This window comes from Camelus ferus, chromosome 7 (assembly GCF_009834535.1).
Source record: "Camelus ferus isolate YT-003-E chromosome 7, BCGSAC_Cfer_1.0, whole genome shotgun sequence".
Classification (NCBI taxonomy): domain Eukaryota; kingdom Metazoa; phylum Chordata; class Mammalia; order Artiodactyla; family Camelidae; genus Camelus; species Camelus ferus.
In genome coordinates this window covers 8376577-8403710 of record NC_045702.1, presented here as the reverse complement: position 1 = coordinate 8403710, position 27134 = coordinate 8376577, and the positions used below count along the sequence as shown (strand labels likewise).

The following is a 27134-nucleotide window of genomic DNA, read 5'->3' as shown; positions in this document are numbered from 1 at the left end:
GAAGTTATAATGGGAAAAACACCATTCAAGTTAGCAACCAAGACCATAACCTACGAAGTTTCCTTAAAGAGTATTGTAAAAATGTCAGCTTTTCTTAAATTACATTTATGGTGTATTAACAATGAACATACCAATGGGATTTGTAGGGAAACGTGACAAAATGATTCTAAAGTTTATCTCTAGTGATATGCTGGTATAATATCTAAGAAATTTTAGGAGAGAAGAATAAGAGACAACTTGCCTTATCTCTTAATAAAGCTTCAAAATTATTATAGCTTTATATTATAAAAGTATAATTAAATATAATCTATTATATAATACATATAATCTATAATGTCTATAATATCCTAATTATTATAAAAGTAAATGGAAAAAATTGTGGTATTGTTTTCTACTCCACAAGAATCATATAGTAAAAAGGTTTATGCAGTCTTAGCTAGGATGCAGTAAAATCGAGGAAAGTAATTTGATAATATGAATTTTAAAGTTTTTACCATTTTGAATAACTTTCAGAATGTATTATAAGGAAATAAACATAGATTGAGACAGGTTGATATACAAGGGTGTGTGTTGCACTGTTTGCTATAAGTTTGTATGTTTAATGACTAGATGTTAATCTCAGTCTCTCCCTCCCTCTCTCTCTCTCTCTCTCTCTCTCTCTCTCTCTCTCTCTCCAGCTGTTGTCTCAGGAGCCCAGCAATGGCATATCCTCAGATCCCACTGTGTTCTTAGATCGCCTTGCAGTAATATTTAGGTAAGAAAGGAGATGCCAGATTCCTGACCTGGGTTGAAATCTCAAATGAGACCGTTATGTGTTGAAGTAAGGAAGTATTTTTTTCCTGCAACTTCCAAGTAACTCCTATAGGCTCCCTCTGTTGGGAGACTAATTTAGGCCCATTACAATTTGCATAGGCAAATTATAAGAATTTATTTTTTGTCAAAAGACCCTTTAAAATGTAATTAATTCTTTTGGTCTCTAGATAGTGATTCTCAATCTTTTAACATGCATCAGAGTCGTCTGTAATACTTACCACAGATTGCTGGGTCCCATCCTCAGAGTGTCTGATGGATTGGGTCTTGAGTAGGACCCAAATATTTACATTTCTAGTAAGTTCCCAGAATGCTGCTGTTTATTATTTCAAGGACCACACTTTCAGAATCATTGCTGTATCATGTATGGGTATCAGAAATAATAATGAAGCCTATTCAGTGACCAGGTGAAATCAAACTTTCTTTAAAGTCAAGAGGAGCCTAATGATTAAAAAAGTATTAGAATGACTTTATTCAAAGAGTGATCCTTTCTGGATTACATAATTTATAAATGTGAGACTCTTACAGGTATAACTGGAATATCAGAGTCATAGTTGTGTAAAAAACATATGGAAGAAGTTAAAACAGGCATTTTAGCTTATTCTTGTCTATAAGTATCTTTTTTTGAATTGGTGCAATGTTTTCCTTATGTAATTAGGAGAGTCCTGTTACATGCCATTCTTTTAGCCTATTAACAATAACCCTATTTCACAGTAAATGAAAGGAAATCAGCAAAAGGTAAAAATACCCTGATTCAAAGAAAATTAGATTTTTATTGAGTTGCTGTTGAGCTTTTTAAAATTAAATAATTTTTTTCCTTTAAAGAGGTTGGGTTCTTCTTCTCTTCCTCCTCCCCCCCTCCTCCTCCTCCCCCCCCCCTCCTCCTCCCCCTCCTCCTTTCCTTCCTCCTCCTCTTCCTCTTCTTCAAATTAGTGGATCCTCGAACTGGGCAAATAGTTGTATTTGATATATTGTAAATAGGCCCCTATTGTGTATCATTGGGTTCAGACTAGAACCATGAAAAATACCTTTGGTAGACCAGAGTTCCTAAAGCTTCTGCCTTTTAATGCTAGATATGAAACAGTACTTGATTTCTTGTAGTAAACTCAGACAACCTGAATGGTTTTTTTGTTTTTGTTTTTTTAATTTGGAAGAAACTGTATGTTAAGGTTTATTAAAACAAATGAAAAGAACAGTTGTAATGCTCCACACCCACCAGCCCATAAACCCAGAGTTAGATGAAATTTGCATGTTATAGTGGAAGTGGCTTAAAGATGGTAAAAAATTGATAGGATTTAAACTATGTGCTATGTGTTTGTTTGAATGAAATCGGAGGAAAAGATGTTGAGTCTTAAAAATAACTACTATCTGGTTTTCTTTAATTGGTGAGAATGATACTAAGTAAGCTAGCAGGAATCAGGGTTCTGGGTCCTTGATGAAATTGGTCTTCTTTCACTAATTTGAGATGTTATCTTTCCCCAGACACACCAATCCCATTGTGGAAAATGGACAGACTCATCCGTGCCAAAAAGTCATACAGGAAGTAAGTGCTAATGGGTGCATGTGGAATAAGGCTTTCTTCCTTTTTCTTTACAGAGCTGTGGATAACTAAAGTGAGAAGGAACTGTCTTCTTGGTTCATAGGAAGATTCATTTTGTTGATATGGTTTAAATAGCATTTAAAAGAGGAACAGAACCCACAACCACACAAAATTTATGGGACACAGCAAAAGCAGTGCTAAGAGGGATTTATAGCAATACAGGCCTTCCTCAAAAAAGAACAATCCCAAATGAACAATCTAACTCACCAGCTAAAAGAATTAGAAAAAGAAGAGCAAAAAAACCCAAAAGTCAGCAGAAGAAGGAAATAATAAAGATCAGGGAGGAAATAAATAAAATAGAGATTAAAAAAAAATAGAAAAAATCAATCAAACCAAAAGCTGATTTTTTGAGAGTAAATAAAATCGACAAACCTCTGGCCAAACTCACAAAGAAGAAAAAAGAGAGAGCACAAATAAGCAAAATAAGAAAGGAAAATGGAGAAATTACAACAAATAATATAGAAATACAGAATATCATATGAGAATATTATGAAAAACTATATGGAACCAAAATGGATAACCTAGAGGAGATGAACAAATTTCTGGAAACATACAGTCCACCAAGACTGAATCAAGAAGAAACTGACCACTTGAACAAACTGATCACTAGAAATGAAATCAAACTAGCAATAAAAAACCTCCCTACAAATAAAAGCCCAGGACCAGATGGCTTTACCAGGGAATTCTACCAAACATAGAAAGAAGAACTCATACCAGTCCTTCTCAAACTCTTCCAGAAGATTGAAAAGGAGGGAATACTCCCAAACTCATTCTATGAAGCCACCATCACCCTGATACCAAAACCAGGCAAAGAAAAGAGAATTATAGGCCAATATCACTGATGAACATAGATGCAAAAATCCTCACCAAAATATTAGCAAACAGAATCCAACAGCACATAAAAAAGATTATACATCATGATCAAGTGGGGTTCATCCCAGGGACACAAGGGTGGTTCAACATATGCATATCAATCAGTGTAATACATCCTATCAGCAAGCGTAAGGACGAAAAACACATGATCATCCCAATAGATGCAGAAAAGGCATTTGATAAAATTCAACACCAATTTATGATAAAAACTCTCACCAGAGTGGGTATAGAAGGAACATATCTCAACATAATAAAAGCTATATATGACAAACCTACAGCCAGCATAATACTCAATGGTGAAAAACTCAAAAGCTTCCCACTAAAATGTGGGATAAAACAAGGCTGCTCACTATCACCACTCCTATTCAACATAGTCTTGGAAGTCCTAGCCACAGCAATTAGGCAAGAGAGAGAAATAAAAAGGATCCAAATTGGAAAAGAAGAGGTAAAAGTGTCACTATATGCAGATGACATGATACTATATTTAGAAAACCCTAAAAGGTCCACACAAAAACTACTAGAAATAATTGAAGAATTCAGCAAGTTAGCAGGTTACAAGATTAACGTTCAAAAATTAGTTGCATTTCTTTACACTAATGATGAATCAACAGAAAAAGAAAGTAAAGAAACAATCCCCTTTAAAATAGCACCCAAAGTAATAAGATACGTAGGAATAAATCTAACCAAGAAGGTGAAAGACTTATACATGGAAAACTGTAAAACACTGATTAAGGAAATTAAAGAAGACTTAAAAAAATGGAAAGATATCCCATGCTCCTGGATTGGAAGAATCAGTATTGTTAAAATGGTCACACTGCCCAAGGCAATCTACAGATTTAATGCAATCCCTATCAGATTACCCAGGACATATCTCACAGAACTAGAACAAATCATAATAAAATTTATATGGAACCACAAAAGACCTAGAATTGCCAAAATATTACTGAAGAAAAAGAAAGGCTGGAGGAATAACTCTCCCAGACTTCAGACAATACTACAGAGCTACAGTCATCAAGACAGCATGATATTGGTACAAAAACAGACATCTGGACCAATGGAACAGAATAGAGAGCCCAGAAATGAACCCACAAACTTTTGGTCAGCTAATCTTCGACAAAGGAGGCAAGAATATACAATGGAATAAAGACAGTCTCTTCAGCAAATGGTGTTGGGAAAACTGGACAGCAGCATGTAAAGCAATGAAGCTAGAACACTCCCTTACACCATACACAAAAATAAACTCAAAATGGATCAAAGACTTAAACATAGACAAGACACAATAAACCTCCTAGAAGAAAATATAGGCGAAACATTATCTGACATACATCTCAAAAATGTTCTTCTAGGGCAGTCTACCTAAGCAATAGAAATGAAAGCAAGAATAAACAAATGGGACCTAGTTAAACTTACAAGCTTCGACACAGCAAAGGAAACCATAAGTAAAACAAAACCAAAACCTATGGAATGGGAGAAAATTTTTGCAAATGAAACCGATGAAGGCTTGATCTCCAGAATATATAAGCAGCTCATACAACTTAAGAAAAAAACAAACAACCCAATCCAGAAAAGGGCAAAAGACCTAAACAAGCAATTCTCCAAGGGAGAAATACAAATGATCAATAGGCACATGAAAAAATGTTCAATATCACTAATTATCAGAGAAATACAAATCAAAGCTACAATGAGGTATCACCTCACACCAGTCAGAATGGCCATCATTCAAAAATCTACAAATGACAAATGCTGGAGAGGCTGTGGAGAAAAGGGAACCCTCCTACACTGCTGGTGAGAATGTAGTTTGGTTCAGCCACTGTGGAAAACAGTATGGAGATTCCTCAAAAGACTAGGAACAGACTTACCATATGACCCAGGAATTCCACTCCTGGGCATATATCCAGAAGGAACCCTACTTCAAAAAGACACCCGCACCCCAATGTTCATAGCAGCACTATTTACAATAGCCAAGACATGGAAACAGCCTAAGTGTCCATTGACAGATGACTGGATAAAGAAGAAGTGGTATATTTATACAATGGAATACTATTCAGCCATAAAAATGACAACATAACGCCGTTTGCAGCAACATGGATGTTCCTGGAGAATGTCATTCTAAGTGAAGTAAGCAAGAAAGAGAAAGAAAAATACCATATGAGGTCACTTATATGTGAAATCTAAAAGAAACAAAACAGAAACAAACTCATAGACATAGAATACAAACTTGTGGTTGCCAAGGGGGTGGGGGATGGGAAGGGACAGACTGATTTCAAAATGTAGAATAGATAAACAAGATTATACTGTATAACACAGGGAAATATATACACAAGATCTTATGGTAACTCACAACGAAAAAAAATGTGATAATGAATATGTATATATGTTCATGTATAACTGGAAAATTGTGCTCTACACTGGTATTTGACACAACATTGTAAAATGACTATAACTCAGTAAAAAAAAAGTGTAAAAAAAAAAAAAGAGGAACAGAACCATCCAAATAAATGTTTTTGATTTTAGGTTTGCTAAGAAAACAGGCTGTGGGGAAGTGCATTGAAAGGCCAAAGAAGTAGAGAGAGATTAACAGTATGAATTCTAGAGTTGCTGGGTGACCTGATCAATACTGGCAGAATGGTAGTTTAGTTTCTCCTTTGATAATGTACTTCCTTTATGCCTTTTTTTTTTTTTTTTAAATATAAACTGAGGGTAGTGTGCCGACCAGAGGGCATGTTTTGAGAAGTGCTTTTCAGACTTTAAGAGAGAAACACCAAGTATCCTTAAGTATTCAGTGGTATCAAATATTGCCATTTCCTTAACTCTAGTCTTTTTGTTCAAGATCTTCCAACTTTTTGGAACTATCTTTAAGCACCTCTTCCTCTAAAACTCATTCTAATTCTTTTCATCCTTAATCAGAAAGTCTAGAGTTTAGGAAAATGTGTATCTTTTCGTTTTGTAAAGTTAGACGTGCTACTCTTTTCTAAAGAGTCACTGTGCTTCCCTTAAGAAGTAGTTGTGTTTTAGTGATGGACAGTATATTGAACCTCTGCACATATACACACATTTACTCACCAGAATCAGGCCATGTGTGTATCTATAAAGAAAGCTTTTTCAAAACTATTTAAAAGCCAAATCAATTGTTACCAATTTGGGAGTGGGTATTTTTGTTTGTTTCTTTTCTTAGTTGTTCATTATTTTCTTTCTTGTGCTCTTTCACTTTTATCTCAGATATGGCCAGTTTTATCTGAGACTCTAAATAAACACCGGGCTGATAATCGGATTGTAGAGCGTTGTTGCAGATGCCTCCGCTTTGCTGTTCGCTGTGTAGGCAAAGGATCCGCGGCCCTGCTGCAGCCACTAGTCACACAGGTGAGTTCTCAGTGAGAGGGAAAATGTACAAAAGTGTACAGAATTTGAAAAAGGAACTTTCAGAACAAAAACTCTGCTTATGAAACACTTCTATTTATTAAATACAAACTAAAAACTATTTGAAAGAAATAAGTAGTGCCTATAGTCGGAATGTTGTTTATAAGGCAGATAGCCTGTAATCTGTATAGTGGCAGTCCAAAAAGCAACATATTTCAGTGTGAAATTAGAAAAAGAGAATGACCAGTTCTCAACTCTTATATACTGACATTAAGCATTTTGTATTAATTTTACTTTTTTAAATGTGGCAAGTCAAACTTTGCTATTTCTAGCCCAAAGGGATTTTACTCTTTCTTAACCATAGTTAGTTGTTCACATAAGTCTCTTATTTATCAAGAAATAAATTTGACTCTTTCAGCCACCAAGATTGTTAGGTAATCATGATGGTGTGACTCACTTTACGTGGTTCTTTGAGATCATATTCACATCTAAAACTATTCTATATGAGATGCGTATGACTAGCGACTTAATTCACTAAGTAACTTGTGTTGGTGTTAACCTTACGGCAGGGCCAGAACTAGATTTAGGCAAGTGAGATGCCTTGGGCACAAACTTGAAAAGGCGAGGCAAAATGGCAATCCTTTATTTGCAGGACTCAGAGCAAGTACCTTCTCAAATTATGCACTCATGCTGTGAGGAAAATTACTGCAGAGCCTCAGGTTAGACCCCACCTACCCAACCTGAAGTGACCCTTCTCCACCTGGGTAGAGCATCTATCAGGCTGACCCTGACAGTGAGTGCCTCCTCAAATTCTGCACCTCAGATGCCTTACTCTTAAGAAAGTTCTTACCCTCAGCCAGGGTCATGCTATTTCAGTGTCAGTTGGCACTTACAGAACCATGCCTCCTCCTTAAATTGTAGATCTGATTAAAGTTGGTACAGGTACATATTTTAACAGAATTTTAATTTTTTAGTGATTATCCACATTTTCTCTACCCTGAATACAAACAGCATGTATTCTTATATTTAGGCTGTGTTCCCCTGTGGTCAAATGTCTCCTTCAGAGCAATACATTCTAAGCCCAGTATAATGTGATTTAATATCCCTTTTATATTGGAGGATTCCCCCATAACTTTTATATTATTTTATTCCTGCTAATTATGTGACTGATCCAGTAGCATACGGTAGCATCTTATATAGGAAATTCTGAAGTTGTACATGTGACAAAAATCCTGTAAATCTGAGGTCAGTAAACTACAGCCAGTAGGCCTGACACTTGTTTTTGTAAGTAAAGTTTTACTGAGAGATAGTCATGCCTATTCATTTAAATATTGTTTATCGGCCATCTTTTTGCTACAATGGCAAAGTTGAGTAGTCAGAAGATGTATGGCCAGAGCCTAAAATTTTTACTATCTGGCACTTAGGGATAAAGTTTGTCAACCCCTAACTTACATCATTTATTAAGTGTAGCATTTAGTTTTGAGTATACAACACTGAACAGATTCATAGCTCTCACCTCATGTTCTTTTCATGGTATATGCTGATAAGAGTCAGTTACTCTACCCTTCAGCCCCCAACAAGCTCACAGAGTTGAATTTATATAATAAGATCAATACAAAAAAAGAAAATCAATACATATGTGTTGTGAGGGCATTTTAAATAGATGAATGTTCAGAGGCCTTTTGAAGGATAGTAGGGTTAAAATCCTCAACAAATCATTTAATTTAAATGTTTATAAGGCATTGAAATTTTTACTTTGTACAGATCCAGATATCTTGATTGGAAACACTGGTTTTTACTCAAATGATTAAATAGAGGAGTTTAGAAACAACTCAGAGTTTAAACAATGCTTTCATTCTCTTAGATGAAGGCATTTGATATTTTGTCCCTGCTAAGTCCATTTAAAAAGAATAGTTATCTAATGCAAATAAGAACTTTTAGGTTGGAAAATTTAGGTATACTATGCTAGGGTTTTGCAAATATTATGCCAGCTTTGGATAATAACTCTTTAATGGCTTCCAGCTTGAAATATTATACAACTCTCTTACAGCATTGTTTTGGAAATACAAAAGGTCAGAGGCTTGAAAGAACTCTAAATAGAGTACTTGAAAGTTATTGAGGAATTGAGCCCTAGTTTCAAAAAATGTTGCCAACAATCTTTACTACATTGTCTTAAAGAGAAGAGACCAATTTATCTCTGAATTTCTTCCTCTGGACAGCTGCCTAAGCTGACACTTTTTGAGGGGTAAAGAGTTGAACTAATTGGTTTTTCCTTGGCAGATGGTGAATGTTTACCATGTACATCAGCATTCCTGTTTCCTATACCTTGGCAGTATCCTTGTGGATGAGTATGGCATGGAAGAGGGCTGTCGGCAGGGACTACTAGACATGCTCCAGGTATGTTTTCTTTGGGGAATATAGATGTGTTGGGTGTGTTGGGCTTGTGGGGTATAAAGGCCTAGCAGTGTGTTCACCATGTCTTTAATTATGTTGCTTCTTTATGTGCTCCCCACTCCTACACCTGCCCTATGCGTGTCAATTTTCTAATAACAGAGAGGTAGAACTGAATTTGCTAGTTGTTCTCTGGACAAGCCTGCTTGGGAGAATGAGAGAGAGACTGACCACGCAAATGTGCTGGTCATTACAGCTATTACTGCCTAATTTATGCTCTCCAGAGATAGGATTTTTTTTTTTTTTTTTGAGGGTGGGGAGGTGGGCAAGTGGATTTAAAATAAAGGCTTTCTAGGTTCAAGCACAATTCTATTTTGAGTTCTTGCCTGAAATAGCCAGTGAATGAGTTTACTTAGCAGGGATAGTCTTAGGATAAATAGCAGGCATTGGAAAAGGCTCCTGATATACTGCTTTTTCCTCCCTCTCCTGTTCACAGTGGGGGAAATATATTAGGGAGTTAAATCATGATACTTCTTTTCCCAAGATGTCTTTCCTTTTAAAATTGACATTTCATTATTATCATTATTAAAACTTCATCTACTCTCTTAGTAGACCAGACCATATCTAGTACATAAGCAAGTATTCACTTTTAGAAACATCTAAAACTTTGAGATGACATCTATCCAGTTTCATCGGCTAAAATCTGTACCCTCAAACCTTTTGAAATGTGGACTTCATATGTGAAGACTGTTTATGTCAACTTAGATTTATGTCTTCTCTTTCTTGATCTGATTCTCTTTGCAGTCTTTTTCTTATTTGTGCTTCCTCCTCTTTGTTCTCTTTGTATATGTTATTTAGCAGGTCTGAGTCTTGTGGCATTTATTTTAAAATCACTTTTGTTTTAGGCACTGTGCATCCCCACTTTTCAGCTTTTGGAACAGCAGAATGGGCTCCAGAATCACCCGGACACTGTAGATGACCTATTCAGGCTAGCCACCAGGTCAGTCCTTCTGAAGAGCAGCCCTTTCTTTTATTGCTCATCCCCATTGGTGCTTAATTTTGTCAGCTAATATTTTACTGTTTCCTTCTCTCTAAAATGAGGTAAGGAGTGTAGGTAGATTAATGATTCATAATCCAAAGTTAAATCGTGTACCAGAATATCCCCATAAATGAAGAAGGAGGAATTGGTTGGGGGTAGAGGAAGTAGCTGAGTTCCTTTTGTGAGGAAGGGAACACACACAAGACAATAAAAATGAACTTTGTAAGAACTTTTGGCTAAATAGTCTCTAGAATCCCGTGTAGTTTTAACATTTTATGCTACTATGTCACGCTTCAACTTTTTTCTTGAGAAGATTAGCATCCTTTAGATATAATCATATCTCAGAATAAAAAGTTATTAGGCTTTTAAGATGCCTTAGAAGTTAGTGGTGCTATATTTATCAGCCCTGCCCCTAGCCTGCCACCCCATTTATTGCTTAAATAAGTGATAATACTGACTTTATTGCTGAACCTTTGTATTCTTAGTCCTTTGCTAAGAAATTTGAACCAGATCAATTAGTGAACATAAAAATGTTAAAAAAAAATAATAAGCCATTATTAAGGATATGGAAGTATACATGTAATATATGTATTTTATCATTAATAAATGTAAAGTAGTATTGACTATTTCATCTCAGGATTGAATAATGAACACTTTTGTTAGGTTTTTTTTTTTGTGGGGGAGTCAGTAATTTGGTTGATTGATTGCTGGAGGAGCTGGGGTTTGAATGTTGTTAGTTTTTGGACAAGTTAGAAAAACTTTTTTTTTTTTTTTTTTTTTGAGTTGGTGTGAGAGAATTGTTGGATGGGCTATCAGCCTATTTTCCTGGTGTGTTTCTTGAAAAACTAATCTCTAGAGATGATCTTTGCACAAGTGGTTACATTAGGGTTCTATCTTGGCAGTGTAATTTCTATGGGTTTAGACAAATGTGTAATGACATAATGACATATATCCACCATTACAGTATCATGCAGAATAGTTTTACTACCCTAAAAGTCCTGTGTGCTTCACCTTTTCATTACCCTACCCCCCACACCCCCAACCCTTAGCAACCACTGATCTTTTTACTGTCTCCATAGTTTTGCTTTTTACTCTGGCAGCTTTTACAGCCTAATTCTGTCATTTATAGCTAACCTGTCTTTCTATACCAGGTTTATTCAGCGTAGCCCTGTTACCTTACTGAGGAGCCAAGTTGTCATCCCTATTTTACAATGGGCCATTGCCTCTACTACCCTCGACCACCGGGATGCCAACTGTAGTGTCATGAGGTTTCTACGAGACCTCATCCATACAGGGGTAGCCAATGATGTAAGTATAAACATTGTACTTTTTCTGCTTTGCAGGTCATGATCTTCTCATATCTCTTTCTCATTCCTTGAGGGGATAACCAGCATCTCTTTATTTGATCTGCTTTGGTAGGCACATCCCATAGTGAATCAATTTACTAACTAAAATGTCAACTAGTAGATTTAAGACAACCTGTACTAAGTGTTGTAAGCAGTGTAAACTAGCCTAAAATTATCTCTGCTCCCAAGCCATTTGTTGTCTTAATTGAAGAGAGAAACAGGTATAAAGAATTAAACAACAACAAGAAGGCAGTGTTTGATTATCAGATGAGTGATAAAAAGTCATGACTGTTATGAAATGAGAGGAGGGAAAGTTCTTCAGAAGAAGTAGGTTGGGATAACTTTCTGGAAGAATAGGGACCTCATTGGGGCCACTTGGATGGATTGGAGAGGGAAGGATAGTCTAACTGCTATAAAGCATGATCAGATAGTCAGGATAGTACTAAGTGTATTAATAGACACTTAAGATACCAGTTTGACTGGCGTAGTAAAGTGGTTCACAAAATTTTCAAAGGTAGGTTTGAATAGAATTTAAGATAAGGGAGAGCAGTAAAGAAGTAAGCTGGTATGTGAATAGGCTAATTATTGAAGAATTTCAGCAGTAAAGAGAAAGGGAAAAGAAAATAACCACAAGTGAAAGGCACTTGAAAAGTTATTTTTTGTGTGACATATTAGAAATATGTATATTCAGAGACTAAGAAGGAAGAAAATAAGCATGATTTTTTTTGATAGAAGAGACTAGATATCTGATAGAAATCTTCAATTCTTTTTTCAGTTGATTTTTTAAAAATAAAATAGGGATACTTTATTTTTCATGTGAAAAAAAAGGTTAAGAGAATTGCTGTTCTTAATCTTTAACCACTGTTTCTCTCCTGCCTTCTGTTCATGGGAAAATTAAGGGTTAAGTTTACTCTCAGGTGAAACCTATATTTCTTTGAAACTAACATCTTAATATTTTCTTCATGACAGAGCATTTAGTGGACTTTGTGGTTCCAGCTGCTATATATATACTTTCTTCCCCAGGAAAGAGAAATTGCTGTACTTAAGGGGAAAGGGTACTTGGTCTTTGGAAAAATTTAATTAGATATCTGTTTTTCCTGTTTTCTTACAGCATGAAGAAGACTTTGAATTACGGAAAGAACTGATAGGACAGGTGATGAATCAGCTTGGACAGCAACTTGTAAGCCAGCTGCTCCACACATGCTGCTTTTGTCTCCCTCCTTATACCCTACCAGATGTGGCCGAAGTACTCTGGGAGATCATGCAGGTTGACAGACCGGTAAGATTGTTTTCAGAGTCCTGAACGGTTCCTTGAGGCCAACTATAACTTTGAAACCAACTCTGTTATATGCTTATGGAACCTAATTTACGGTATATTGCTACATTTAATTGTCAGATGAGGGGGCTTATAGAAGGCCAGTAATTCATTATTGGGTTCTTGAAAACATGTTTGTGTCTCTGTGATTGGGTTTGTATATTACCAGAAATGAATACTAAGCATTGAGTTCAGCTCTATATGGCTGACCAATCAGAAATCTGTTCACTTGTGAAAGATGCCCATTTATCAGTTATATAGTATTACAGGTTATTCAGGAAGTGTTAATTCACTTCTAGATAGTACTGTATGGTTCCTTGGCAGTAGATCTATTCAGAGCATTTGGAGGCAAATGCATATAAAACTAGCCCTCAATTTATAGTTGGATTTGTTGGATTTATTTATATCCTGTTTCAGTTCTTGAACCAGGTTCTTTATCACCTGCACAGAGAAGGTTTTTTTAGGATATCCATTAATGTTCAAGTAATTTCAGTACTGGGCCGCATGATCATAAACCAGGTTTATATGTACTGCATGAAAGTTTTGAGCATAATTGTAGTATATAACAGCCTGTAAATTATTTTTTAAATAAGGCTTATAATTTTTGATGTTAATGTAAAAGCAGTTCAGAAAAGTATACAGTTGGACCTAGTTAAAGTGAGCTGACTTAAACCACAAGAAAATCCAGATATAAAAGTATCTTACAATTTTTAAGTCTATGTACATCTTAGTGTTTTCTCCTACTTTATATAACTGATTGCAATTCTTAGCCTCAATTTCAGCAGTTTCATAAAAAAAAATTCACTTTTACTCTTAGACTCTAATATTACGGAGACAAAAGTTCTGCCTAATCTTGGGATTTGTGTATTCATCTTCAAAATTCAGTGATTAGTATATGTTGCCTTAGTGGGCATGTGCTTTACTTGATCATTTGCTCAGTCAAATGGAAAACAGTCACGAGTAGGGTAGATATGTAATAGAGTTCTAATGTTTTCTTTAGGGTTAAGACTCCAGAAAGTACTCTGAGCCCCTGGGGACCAACAAATTTATTCCAAACGTCATCTATACAAGAAATAAAATTTCCATACTTTCACTTTTTTGTAAACATACTTGGTTCCCAGGTAGCAAAAGACTTATTATGTAAATTTAACTTTACAAAAAATTCTAGATTTGTAAACATACAGTTAAGTGCCAGTGAGGAAAATGAGGGCAGCAAGTTTGGGCAGGAACAGAAACCAAGTAGCCATGTGCTCTTAAGTTTACTATATACCCACTGAATTGTTAAATAGTTTAAAAAGATTGTTTTCTGTAAACACCAACTTACAGCTGAGTTTTTGAAAAGAAACTCTCACATAAATTTGGGTTGCCTATACCCTGTAAACTGATTTAAATTGTAACTAAGGATATAAGTCCAAAGAAAATTAGCATTCTTGACTACTTTCTTAATGATACCATTTTCAAAGTTCAACACAAATTCTTCAATAGAAGATAACATACCAGCTTTATCTCTTGACTTGAATATCACCTATTAAAACCCTTTCCTCTGTTCCCCCCTTTCTTTGTTAGATACCCATCTGTAGCAAATTTATTCAGTATTTTTCAACTAACTTTTTCAGATTCCTTTACTGGAAGATGATAAGATTCATTAATGTGCTGGCTCTGCTTTTTAGTTTAGTTTCTTTTTTGAGAAATAATTGACATACATCACTGTATATGTCTAAAGCATATAGCATGATGGTTTGATTTACATATGTTGTGAAATGGGTACCACAGTGGGTTCAGCTAACATCCATCTTCTCATATGGGTACAATAAAAAGAAAAGAAAGAAAAAAGAAGCGTTTTTTTTCTTTTTGATGAGAACTCATGGGATTTACTTTCTTAATAATTTTCCTGTGTATCTGTGTTAGTATAGCAGTGTTAGCGGTAGTCATCATGTTGTACATTGTATCCCTAGCACTTATTTATCTTATAACTGGAAGTTTGTACCTTTTGACCACCTTCATCCAGTTTCCTGTCCCGCTACCTTTTGCTTCTGGTAACCACAAGTCTGATTTCTTTTTCTGAGTTTTGTATTTTTAGATTTCACATATTAATGAGATCACACAGTATTTGACTTTCTCTGTCCTACTTATTTCGCCTTTAAGGTCCATCTGTTTTGTTGGAAATGGTAGGATTTCCTTGTTTTTTTATGGCTGAATGATAATAGTCAATATATGTATGTATGTGTATATGTGTGTATGTGTATATGTATGTATGTGTATATATGTGTGTGTATGTATATGTGTGTGTGTGTATACCACAACTTCTTTATTCCGTAATCCATTGATGGACACTTAGGTTGTTTCTATGTCTTGGCTATTGTATTTTGCTACTGTAAACATAGGGATGCAGACATCTTTTTGAGTTAATGTTTTCATGTCCCTTGGATATATCCCCAGCAGTAGAATCCTGGATGATATGGTAGTTTTATATTTAGTTTTTTGAGGATCCTCCATACTGTTTTCCACAGTGAGTATCAATTTACAGTCCCACCAACAGTGCACAAGGGTCCCCTTTTCACCACATCCATGCCATTATTTGTTATTGCTTATTTTTTGGATTATAGTCATTCTAATAAACATGAGGCAGTATCTCATTGTAGTTCTAATTTTCATTTCCCTAATGATTAGTGATGTTGAGCATTTTTTTAATGTACCTGTTGCCTGTTTGTTTATCTTCTTTGGAGAAACATCTTTTCAGTTCCTTTGCCCATTTTTAAATTGGATTATTTGGGTGTTTTTTGCTAGACTTGTATGGGTTCTTTATATATTTTGGATATTAACCTCTTAATAAGATATATGATTTGCAAGTATTTTTTCTTATTCCTTAGGTTGTTTTTTCACTTTGTTGATGGTTTCTTTTGCTGTATAGAAGCTATTTAGTTTGATGTAGTTTTACTTGTTTGTTTATTTTTGTTCCTTATGCTTTAAGTGTCATAGCCAAAAAGTCGTTACCAAGACCCCTGTCAAGGTGCTTTTAGGCCCTTGTTTCTTCTTGGAGTTTCATGGTTTCAGGTCTTACATTTAAGTCTTCAATCCATTTTGAGTTAGTTTTTGTGAGTGGTGGAAAGTATGGGTCCAGTTTCATTCTTTTACATATGAATATCCCAGCCCTATTTGTTGAAACAACTGTCTTTTCTACATTGAGTATCTTTAGCCCCTTTGTCAACTATTAGTTGACAGCGTATAGTTTAATTTCTTATTAAACTCATTGGTTGTTTTTTGGATGATAGAACTTTGTCAATTAAGACTTCTTCTTGTTTGCCTCTGCTTGTTTTTGTCTGAGTGTTGTCTGCCTTGGGGGTACAGTACTTTTTAAACATTTATAGTGGAATATTTACTTCTGCTCTAGTCTATTGTGATCATAAATGAACAAAAGTGGAAAGTATGTGATGTAAAAAATTTAGATATAAAATAGCTGAAAACTGTGACCAAAGTATACATCCTACTTTAAAAAGACATGAAAAATTAGAGCTTTCTCAAAGAGGAGCAGTTCAAATGAAAATAAGAACCCAGAGAAAGTCTCTAGAATTTTTATTTTTAAGTTTGAAGAGGAAAGGACATGGGGGCAAGCAGTTTTTGTGCATATGAAAAATATAAAGAGATTATGTTCAGATGTAAATAGATTGTTTTAAAGAGCATCAAGAGTGAGCAACAAAAGAATTTTCTAACCCAAGGAACAGTCAGGTATCACAAAGGAACTGACAGGATATGACTTCGACTGAGAGAGGTGACCTTAAAGTCCTTAAGATTCTGGATTCATATTTTGAAGTGTTTACTTTCTATTTGTCCCTACTCTTTGTGGTACCTGAACCTTTGCGTTGGATTTCCTTTGATCTTTAAGCTCAAGAGTTTTCTGGCAGCTGTTTAATTTTTAAAATTTTGCAGTTTAATGACAGGAGCAGCACAATAGCCTCATCCAGAAGAGATTTCACTTCCAAGGTAGAAGGGCTCTGTCTGAAATGATGCCTGCTGCCCCCTTGCAGGGAAGTCTAAGCATGCCTTTGTAGACAATTCCAACCCCCAGTGGGTTAGCAGGCCCAAAGAAAGTATTTTTGTTAACTCCTTTACTTGCTTCCAAGTCTGGGGAGCTAATGCTACTAAGGAAAACCTTTGGATTTTTGTTATTAAGTATAGGGTCTCAGTTGAGTAAGCCGTGACTTCTAAGAAAAAACTCTTATCTCTCTTCTTCTCTGAACAGACTTTTTGTCGATGGTTAGAGAATTCCTTGAAAGGTTTGCCAAAAGAAACAACCGTGGGAGCTGTCACAGTGACGCACAAACAACTTACAGATTTCCATAAACAAGTCACTAGGTAAGTGTTGCTGGTGTTTTTTTGTTTTTTAAAGGAATGTGAACAGCAGCTGGGATGTGTAGAAAAAATATCTTTGTTATACCACCTTAGTTACAGATCTACTCAGGAGTATGTTTCTTGTATGCCTTTGTAAATTCAAAGTTTATGTCTGTTTAGTCTTGAGTTGCACAAATTGGCATTGGAAACCAATCTGGGGGGAAATACCACTATGCTGTATATGTGTGCATCAGTTTTAGTGTATGTATGCATTAACTGGTGTAAGATCCTAATTGGTAAGTGGAAGCATTATTTCTTCCAAAAGAAAAATGCATTGAGCAGCCCACTACCCTTCGAGAGATTTGTCTGTGTCCTTTTGAAGTCCTCCTCAGTTCTCACCCATATTCAGGGGTCAAAAATGAAGGTGCCTGAATAGGTGAAGCATTGGTTATAAAATACTATAGAGTGATATAGGCTGCAGTCTGTATTAAGAATTAAGAAATTTCTTCCATGCCTAAAAATATTTAAATTCTGATTTAATGCAGGCTAAACAAAACATCTCTGTGGGATGCATTAGGCCCATGAGCCACTTGCTTACAGCTTAGTTAAAATGTTAAGTGTACATGAGTGTTTTTGTTTTTACTGTGATTATAATAAACATTTAAAATATAGCTGCATAGTCTTCCTAATTACTGTTTTATAGCTATGAGGTGTTGCTTGATTCTTTACAGTGCCTTTATTAATTTTCATTTGTTCAGTATTATGGATAATATAAAAAGTCTAGCCCTTTCCTTCTTTTGACTGTTTTCCTTAAAATACAATCACTGAATCAAAACTTATGAAACTTTTATTATGGTCCTTGACAATATTAACAATAGCAACTTAAATTGGGTTTTATACAGTGTGTCGATTTCTGATGTACAGCATGATGTCCTGGTCATGTATATACATACATATATGTATTTTCATATTCTTGAATTTTGACTAAATTTTAGGCGGTGAGTTACATTCATACAGTTGTGGAACAATTTATAGATCCAAAAATGAGTTATTGCAGTTAGGTATTGATAATAGTGGAAAAAAATAAAAAAAAATATTCTAATTGCCCATCAGTAGAGAATAGTTAAGGAGGCACTAAAAAAGAAGAGGGGAAAAATGACAGTATCATATAACCCAACTTGCACTAAAAATTTTTTTATCTTCAATTTTGGTAAAATACACACAAAATTTACCATCTTAACCATTTTTAAGTGTACTCAGTAGTATGAAGTACATTCACATTGTTGTGTGATATATCTCCAGAACTTTTTCCTCTTGCAAAACTGAAAGTATACTCATTAAACAACAACTCCCCATTTCCTCCTCCCTCTAGCCCCTGGCAACCATCATTCTACTTTCTGTTTCTATTAAGTTCAAATCCTCAAGGTACCTCATGTAAGGGAAATCATACAGTATTTGTCCTTTTGTGACTCACTTAGCATAATGTCCTCAAGGTTCATCCATATTGTAGCAAGTATCAGAATTTCCTTCTCTTTTAAAGGCTGAAAAACATTCCATTGCATATATATGCTGTATCTTATTTATCCATTCATTCACTGATGAACATTTGGATAGCTTCTGCCTCTTGGCTGTTGTGACTAATATGAGTGTACAAATATCTCTTCAAGACCCTGCTTTCGATTTGTTTGGGTATATATCCAGAAGTGGAATTGCTGGATTATGTGGCAATTCTATGTTTAATTTTTTGTGGAACTGCAATACTGGCTTCCACGGCAGCTGTACCATTCTGCATTCCCACCAACAGTGCACAGGGTCCTAATTTCTCCAAGTCTATTTACTTTTATTGCCTATGCGTTTGGTGTCATATCTAAGAAATCACTACCAAATCTAATGTCATGAAACTTTTCCCCCGTTTTCTTCTGGGGGTTTTATAGTTTTGGGTCTTACAATTAGGTCTTTGATCCATTTTGAGTTAATTTTTGTATATGATGTATGCTAAGGGTCTGACTTCCTTCTTGAAAATCATTTGACTATATATATATATATATATATATATATATATATATATATATATAGGATTTATTTCTGGGTTCTCTATTCTATCCCATTGGCCTGTGTATCTGTCTTTATTTCATTATCGTGCTGTTTATGATTATTATGGCTTCATAGTAAGTTTTGAAATTGGGAAATTGAGACCTCTAACTTTGTTCTTTTTCATGAGTATTTTGGCTATCTGGAGTCACTTGAGATTTTATATGAATTTTAGGGTAGATTTTTCTGTTTCCATAGAAATATCATTAGGATTTTTGATCAGGGTTGCATTGATCACTTTGGATAGCATTGGCATCTTAACAATATTAAGTTTTCCAATCTATGAACACAAGATGTCTTTCCACTTATTGGTATCTTTATAAAATGTTGCTGAAAGAAACTAGTTTAAGTATTGTTCGTTTTGATGGTGGTGTAAATGAACCAACTTGCACTTTTAAAAGCTGCTTTATTGTATATGATATATAAATATGCAGGTTACTTTATTATGCATAGTAAATTTCTGGAAAGATACACAACTAGAACCAGGATGGGAGAGGAGGGAGACTTTCACTTTTCATTTCATAACTTCATCTGTGTTGCTGCAAATGGCATGATTTCGTTCTTTTTTATGGCTGAGTAGTAATCCAGTGTGTTTGTGTGTGTATGTATGTCTTACATTTTCTTTATCCAGTCATCTGTCGGTGGGTGTTTACGTTGCTTCCATGTCTTGGCAATTGTAAATTGTGCTGCTGTGAACATTGGGTGCATGTATCTTTTTGAATTAGAGTTTTCTCTGGATATATGCCCAGAAGTGGGGTTGCTAGATCATATGGTAACTCTGTTTTTAGGTGTTTTTGTTTTTGTTTTTTTTTTGTAAAGGAAATCTCCATACTGTTTTCCACAGTGGCTGCACCAAATTGCATTCCCACCAGCAGTATAGTAGGATCCCTTTTCTCCACACTCTAACCACTATGTGGTTGATACCTCATTATAGTTCTGATTTGCATTGAGCATGGTATACCTTGGTATACCTTTATAATTAAAACCAGACCTGATTTCCTAAAGGGAGAGAAAAATAAATGCTAACCTTTTTTCTAAGAATTGATTTATTTTCACTCTCCATAATGGTTTACTTTCTCATTCCCCAGAGTCTCCAATAATTTTGTTAATGTTTAAAATCCCAAACCTTTGAGCACCTTTTTTTTTTTTAAATACTGTGAATTTTCCTAGTAGAAGTAGCATTTCACCTACAAACTCTTACAAACTGTCTCAGGATAAAGAAGTATAACGGTTGCTTCTCTCTGCTTCTGTTTTGCTCTATTCCAGCGTTGTTCATTAGAAAGGCAGGGTCATGTTGGCTCTAGATCTAGATTAGAGCAAATGAGAGCCTAGGGAGGAGAACGTTGAACAAGGATGTTAGTTTGAATCTTGCCACTTACTGTTACTTTGAACTTCAGCTTATCCATCTGTAAAACAGGGTTAGTAATACCTATCTCAGAGGGTTATTATGAGATACCAAGTACAAACTTAAAGATCTGGCACATAGGTGATACGTGAATGTTTTTGCTTGGAAGTGAACTTGAAAGTGAACTTTCTCCTTGGAAAAGATCCTGCCAGAATGTCATTATGTACTTGCAGAACTAGCTGGAGCACATCTCCTTCAGCTCTAAGGCAACCACCCACACATTCTGGACTAAGTCTCCACCAAGCCCATACTTCCTCATCCATATGACAGGTAGAAACATAGAGTAAGTCTGAAATAAAAGTAATGAACATTCCATAGTGTAAGGAAAATCTTGAGGCAAGGAAAGGAACCCAAATAATGCATTGCTGTGAACAAAAATACCTGTGATCTCTGTCCTGTGATAAGGGAAAATGAGGTGTATTACCAATCTGGCCTACTTGATCTCTTGTTGCTAAACAAGTTTTGCAGCTCCTTCTATGGTAGGCTGTGACATAATGGTGGGAAATGAACAGAAGTAAGAGGTAATGTTGAGGTGCTAGAGAAAGGATTTAAAATTGCTCACCTCCTCTTAGTAATTCTCTTTCTGTAGTATGTATGTTGCCCTTGAACCTTCTGTTCTGTGCATGACTCAGTCTCCCTTTTGGTTTTAAGGTCCTGTTACTCCTGCCTCAACACGCTGCTTTGTTTGGCATCCTAGCAGGGAGGGTGAACTGGTTCAGTTTCATTTCAGCAAGTCCAAGCCTGTTTGTCAGATGGTACTATTAATTAATTAATTCCCTGGCATTTTTAGTTGGCCGTTTTGAAGAAAGCTAGAATTTTTCATTCTAAAATATCATTCTTGCTTTCCAAACACCACTAATTATGTCTAGAAGAAACCCTGCCATCACTTCCCATTTCTCTATCTTGGTGTTTATTCTGTGAGTCTTATTACTTGCAAGAGGATCTCAAGGTCAAAAGACATGAGTAGGAAGTATTGACACCAGAATAGGCCAGTGTGGGGGTGTCTTCTTGCTGAAGTCATTCCTTAGAGCTTGGTTATTCTCCATTATGCACATTAAATGAAAAGAGTTGCATTTCTCAGCACACCACTAAGATTACAGGGCTTGAGGAACAGTGACTATAAAATTATTCAGAAGTACAGTGGAAGCATTGGGATGGTGGGACTAGAAGCCAGAAAATAGAACCTACAAAAACAGTAGCAGTTTTGAATGAATGAGTGAATGAATATATAAATAAATATAAAAACAAACAACCCAGAAATACTAAATGTGAGGAGGACTGAGGCAGAAAATAGTTCTAGCTTTTAAAGTTTATTTTTATTATTTTTAAAAATTCATTTCTTTGGGCTTAATCACCAAGGACACTTAAGTTAAACATTTGGGTGAAGCTCTTAATACCAAAGCAATTGCTGACAGGATTGGAGCAGAAGCTGAGCTGATTTGAGACACTGTGGCCCATCCCTAATTCCCCGTCTCACTACATTTCCCCTGCATTTTGGTTTTAGTATTTTTTTCTCATGTGTCACAAGTGACCATAAGAATAGAGTCCTTACATCTCTTTCAGCTTAAACCAAGATCTCTGACTGAAGAAGGGTGGAATTGAAAAAAATGTATGGCATTAGGATAGCAAAAGAATCTTGAGTCTCCAGCCTTATCCTGGGTTTAACTTTATCTTGTTGTCTTAAGTCTCTTTTAATAGTAAACTAGACGGTGTCTTCTCTGTGGTTACTATCTTCCTCTTTCATGACATTGGGAAACACGAGTGATAGAGGCTCACCTCACCAAGACTGCTCCTTAATAATCAGTATTGATTTTGAAATAGACTAAGAAATGCAGTGCTTTTATTGAGGCTTGTTAAATTCACCAAGAGCAAATGGCAGAATTCCAATAAAACCAGAGGACCTTCTTTACTTTCATTGCATTTTTAGGCTAGAGGGAAACTATAAGAAAGCTTCTGTTAAATCAAGTCCTAGATCTAAATCAAGGTTCTTAATGATGTTTTAAAAGAGCTGAGGAAATCCAGATGCAGGCACTTCAGGGAAGAGCTCTCATTTCACCTTGTTTTATGTCCTTAGCGTTTAACCATTACAAGGAGGAGAGAGAGCTTTCTTCTGACATTGAATCACAGGCTCTAGGCTGTGGTCCCTGAGGTTTTCTGAGCCAAAGAGAAGACTACAGAAGGATGAGCCTATTAGGAAGTGCTTTCTTTTCCACTGTTTTTAGCTTAGTCTCATATTTAGTTACCAAAAACTTAGTTATGAAGATTGATACAAAAGAATGAAGATGACATCATCTGGTTTTTTGGTGACAATTTTAGACAGAGGAGGCCTTTTGGAGAAACAGGGTCAGGTGAATATTGGGCTATTCATACCATCTCAGTGCCTGCCTAAAGACCAAGGCCTGCTTCCTCCTCCTCCCTTTCTTCGTGCTTACACCTTTCATCTTTCCTCTCCTCCTCCCATAGGAGGAAACCTTGAGCAGCCTGTTCAACTAGAAAATCGATGACTGAGACTTAGTTGCTGGACTGGGCTTTGTAAACAAAATTTGCTTTTAAAAGAGAATGAGGAAACCAGGGTACCTAAGTTAGCTCAGTTCGTAAAGTTAAAATGACCAGTCTTAGGTGAACACACTTGGTTTTTAACTTTGAGGATGCTTTCTTATATTTATGTCAAGGACCTCAACCAAGTTTTATTGTTGTAGCAGCCTACATTTGCCAAATGCCATTTTGTTCACTGTTATACGGAGTACTTTACATGTAGAAACTGATTTAATCCTCAGAGCATCATGAAGTAGATAATAGATGAGAAAACTAAGGCAGATTGGTAACTTGCCGAAAGACACAGTGAAACCAAGATTCAGCCCTAAGCAATTTTTCTCCAAAGCCCACTCTTAAAAGACCACACAGCTCATAATTACTCTCATATACAATAGTTAATATTTACCCTTGAGTTACAGAAAGATCAGAGGCAAAGTCAAGAGATGATGGAGAGAGCTCCTAGCAGAGCTGGGACAGTTCTCGCTGTACCTCAACTTTGTGATTGTTTTTCAGCATATTACACCTTTCTCATCAGTCAGGGACCAACCTCCCTTTTCTTTTCTAGTGCGGAGGAATGTAAACAAGTTTGCTGGGCCTTGCGAGACTTCACCAGGTTGTTTCGATAGCTCACACTCCTGTACTGTGCCTGTCACCCAGGTGAGTGGTGTATAGTTGCCAGCGTTTCCCTGGGCTGTCGGGAATCCTTGGTCATGGGCATGGGTTTTAATGCCCATCCTGGGACTAGTACTGTAGTTAGAGTCAGGGAAGAACTTAACAGTTTAACACTGCTGAACAGCTGGGAAGTGCAGGGCCCTGATTTTCTTGGCCAAGGCAGCCAAATAATTGTCAGCTTCTTTTAAATGCCATTTTCAACCCCATAAGAAAGTTACTGTTACAGAATATCTCACATACTAAAAAATTCCTCCCCTCTTCTTACAGGTACTTCTAGGTTGGTAAGTATGTATGGTAACAAACAGTTTTCAACCTGGCTGCTTCGGTGAAAACAGTGCTGATCTAAAGCAGACCATGATACATGGCTCTGCTCTCCTAAAACTGACCTTTCAGATTTAATGAATAAAGATGCTCGTTCTTGTCAGTTTTGCGATTGGAACACTGAAACGCCAGGTTTTTGACCGAGGCAGGAGGTTTAAGAAAGGAGATAGCCTCTTTGTCTAAGCTCTGATCATCAGTTTTATCCATGTGCTTCCTGATTCTGAAGCAAAGCAAAAAGCTTAGCTGAGGAAGGAAAGGACTGGGTAGTAGGATATGGTGCCAATTCCTTGACTGAGAGAAGAAAGGAAACGCTTCTGTAAATCCACCCTTTGATGTCTTAAGCAGGATTTTTTCTCCCTGGAGGCTGTTGTCAATGAACATGCAGTCCTCTCACTGGTGTTTCTGTGATTAAATGCACTTGCAGGTGAAGATGCTGTTCAATACCTCTTCACACCAGAAATTATTTCTAAACTTTAATGAATAGTATTATCACTTGGGATCCTCAAGTTTCACAGTGTGTGTAATAGCTAATGTTGATACACATAGGGTGGTTTGTGCATAGCTGTGGATGTTCTTAGCTAACAGTTATGGAGCCCATACTGTGTGTCAGATACTGTTCTAAGTGCTTCATATTATGTGCAAAAAGCACATTATGTATTAACTATAAGATAGTCCTCGCACAGTTCTCTGGATTAGTTACTATTATTATTTCCATTTTACAAATTGAGATTCCACGATGTTAATTTGCTTGGTAGCATAATCAGTAATTAATAGAACCACAATTCAAATATAGACATTCTGGTGCGAGAGTCCTCACTTTTAACCACTCTACTTCATACTTATACATAGTACCTTTTCCATAGTCTAAACCAGTGGTTTTTAAACTCTTTTTAGTAGGCAAAGCCTTCTTTTAAAATAAAATCTTGCATGAAACCCCAGTGTTTAAACTGACTTAAATGGAGGTTTTCTGGTTGGCTTTGTAGTGCGCAGCCTGGACTCATCACTTACTCTTTACCCCCACATACTATTCCTAGTTTCCAGAGTACACACAGAATTGGGAAAGCAGCGCGCACAGTATTTCATAGTAGTTCCTTTAAAATCACAAGTAAGAGAATACAACTTCTTTTTCTTCCCAGTGACTTCTCATGACAGAGGCCAGAATTAGGTACCTGAGCAAGTACAGGAACTTCTGCCTTGAGGTTGACTTTATAAAATGCTTGCTATCTCCTAGACCTCAGTTACTGACTGCCTTCTCTCTTTTGTCAGGAATGTCTTTTTTAATTAGAAGACAGGAAGAAAACAAAAACCAGACTGTGTCCCACAATCAGAAACCTCCACTGTGGCAGAGGGGCCTTCACCGCCACCAGGGCGTCCCTCCAGACAGGGAGAGACTCCAGCCTTCTGAGGCCATCCTGAGGAGTTCCTGTTTGGGGGTGTGAGAGAAAATCAGCACGGTTTAATAAAAAGATGGCTGCGGCCTATCCGGCGTGGTGGGAGGGGAGCTGATTTCCTGATGAACTTGTTTCTAAAAGGAAAAATAATTTTAAGGAAATAAAAAAGAAAAAAAAAAAAAGAAAACTAAACTGAAACCAGAACTGAAACACTGTCCTGGTAGCAAATGACACACACACATACATACATGTACCTACACACACATGCTAACATGCATGTGCGCACACAGAAAAATAAAAGTACAAAACTTTCTTTGAAACAAACCATTTACTTAGGGAAGATGGGAATTCGAATGAATTAAATAGCTGCAATTGGAAGGAAAGGTCAGGATCATCCTCCCTTAAGTATCATTTCATCCTCTCTCTCCTGCCCTCTCTTCTTTCTCTTTCTTCCTCCTCTTTTAATGAAAGTGAGTAGAAATTTCTCCTACTCTCCCAACAGATTCTTCCCACCTGTAGAGTTGTTGGGACAAAGAGAAGTAAGCAAGGAGCCTGTTCTATTTTTTTATCATGGTCACATCAATTGATACTAGGATCTGCCAGGGCCAAAATTTATGTATATCCCAACCCTGACCCTATTCAATCTCTTGAGTCCACTTTCAATCCGCATTGGGTTGTCATCATATTTAGAGAGAACCAAAATTAGGGTGAGTGGGATAGGAGTATATACCTAAGTTTTAGTTTTTTAAGATTTTTTTTTTTTTAGTTAATTTTTCACCCATAGATGTGAGAGGAAAAAAGTGTTTACATGGCTAACTGTATTTTACTAAAAAAATGTGGAAATTATTTGACTTAACGGGGGCTGAGGCAGAAGAGGGAAGCCCAAAGCAACTCCTAATGTTTTAAAGGAGTTGCAGCCCTGCACAGGAGATAGATATGAGGGCACTGTTCTGTCTGGTGTTGTAGCCATCTCAAGAACAAATCAACAGCAACAAGAAAAAGGAGGAAAAAAACAATAAATTTTTAAAATTTAATCAGTGTTTGTTTTTACTTCCTTTCACTGCCTCGTAGATCTGAAATGGCACAGCTAGACGGCCTAAGTGAATAGTCTTAGCTACTCTCTAACTAGACATGTGAGTACAAAGTTTAAAAGGCAGGCCCCTGCCCTTACTGCCACAGACCCTTCGTATTTCAGAGCAATGGCCCTTTCTGCATTTTTTATTTTCCCAATTCACTCTAAAACTTCTGCTACATTTTATCCCTTCATGTGGCCTCAGTGGGAAGGAGAATGGGTCACGTGGCATGTTCAATGAAATGTGGTATATTCTTTTTACAGTGGCCACCCAAGTAGATTGTTTCCTAACCTACTGAGTATCTGCTTTAGGATTAAAAAAAAAACTATTGGAAGTGTAATTGATGTGTAATAAGCTAAACGTGTTTTAAGGTATACAGTTGATAAGTTTTGAAATAGGGTGCACCCATGAAACCATTAATACAACAGATAGTGAACATACCCTTTACTCCCAAGTTTCCTCATGCCTCTTCCCATCTTCCCCCATGCCCAAGTAGCCACTGATCTTTCTGTCACTGTGGATTAGTTTGTGTTTTCTTGAGTTTTTTTTATAAATGAGATCCTACAGTATATTGTACTAATTGGGC

At 36.3% G+C, this 27134-nt stretch overlaps 1 protein-coding gene across 2 annotated transcripts in view; it reads left to right on the top strand.

Moving 5' to 3' along the window:
* TNPO3 (transportin 3) overlaps positions 1 to 26509 on the top strand; it is an 82531-nt gene extending 56022 nt beyond the window's left edge. For both annotated transcript variants that reach the window (XM_006184716.3, XM_032483308.1), the window contains 10 exons: positions 678 to 754; positions 2293 to 2353; positions 6503 to 6643; positions 8921 to 9037; positions 9937 to 10031; positions 11222 to 11378; positions 12528 to 12695; positions 16972 to 17084; positions 23657 to 23748; positions 25351 to 26509. In XM_006184716.3, the coding sequence (XP_006184778.1) occupies positions 678 to 754; positions 2293 to 2353; positions 6503 to 6643; positions 8921 to 9037; positions 9937 to 10031; positions 11222 to 11378; positions 12528 to 12695; positions 16972 to 17084; positions 23657 to 23717 (990 nt within the window). In that variant the 3' untranslated portion in view covers positions 23718 to 23748; positions 25351 to 26509. The remainder of the gene's footprint in view (positions 1 to 677; positions 755 to 2292; positions 2354 to 6502; positions 6644 to 8920; positions 9038 to 9936; positions 10032 to 11221; positions 11379 to 12527; positions 12696 to 16971; positions 17085 to 23656; positions 23749 to 25350) is intronic.
* Positions 26510 to 27134: the final 625 nt, after the last annotated feature.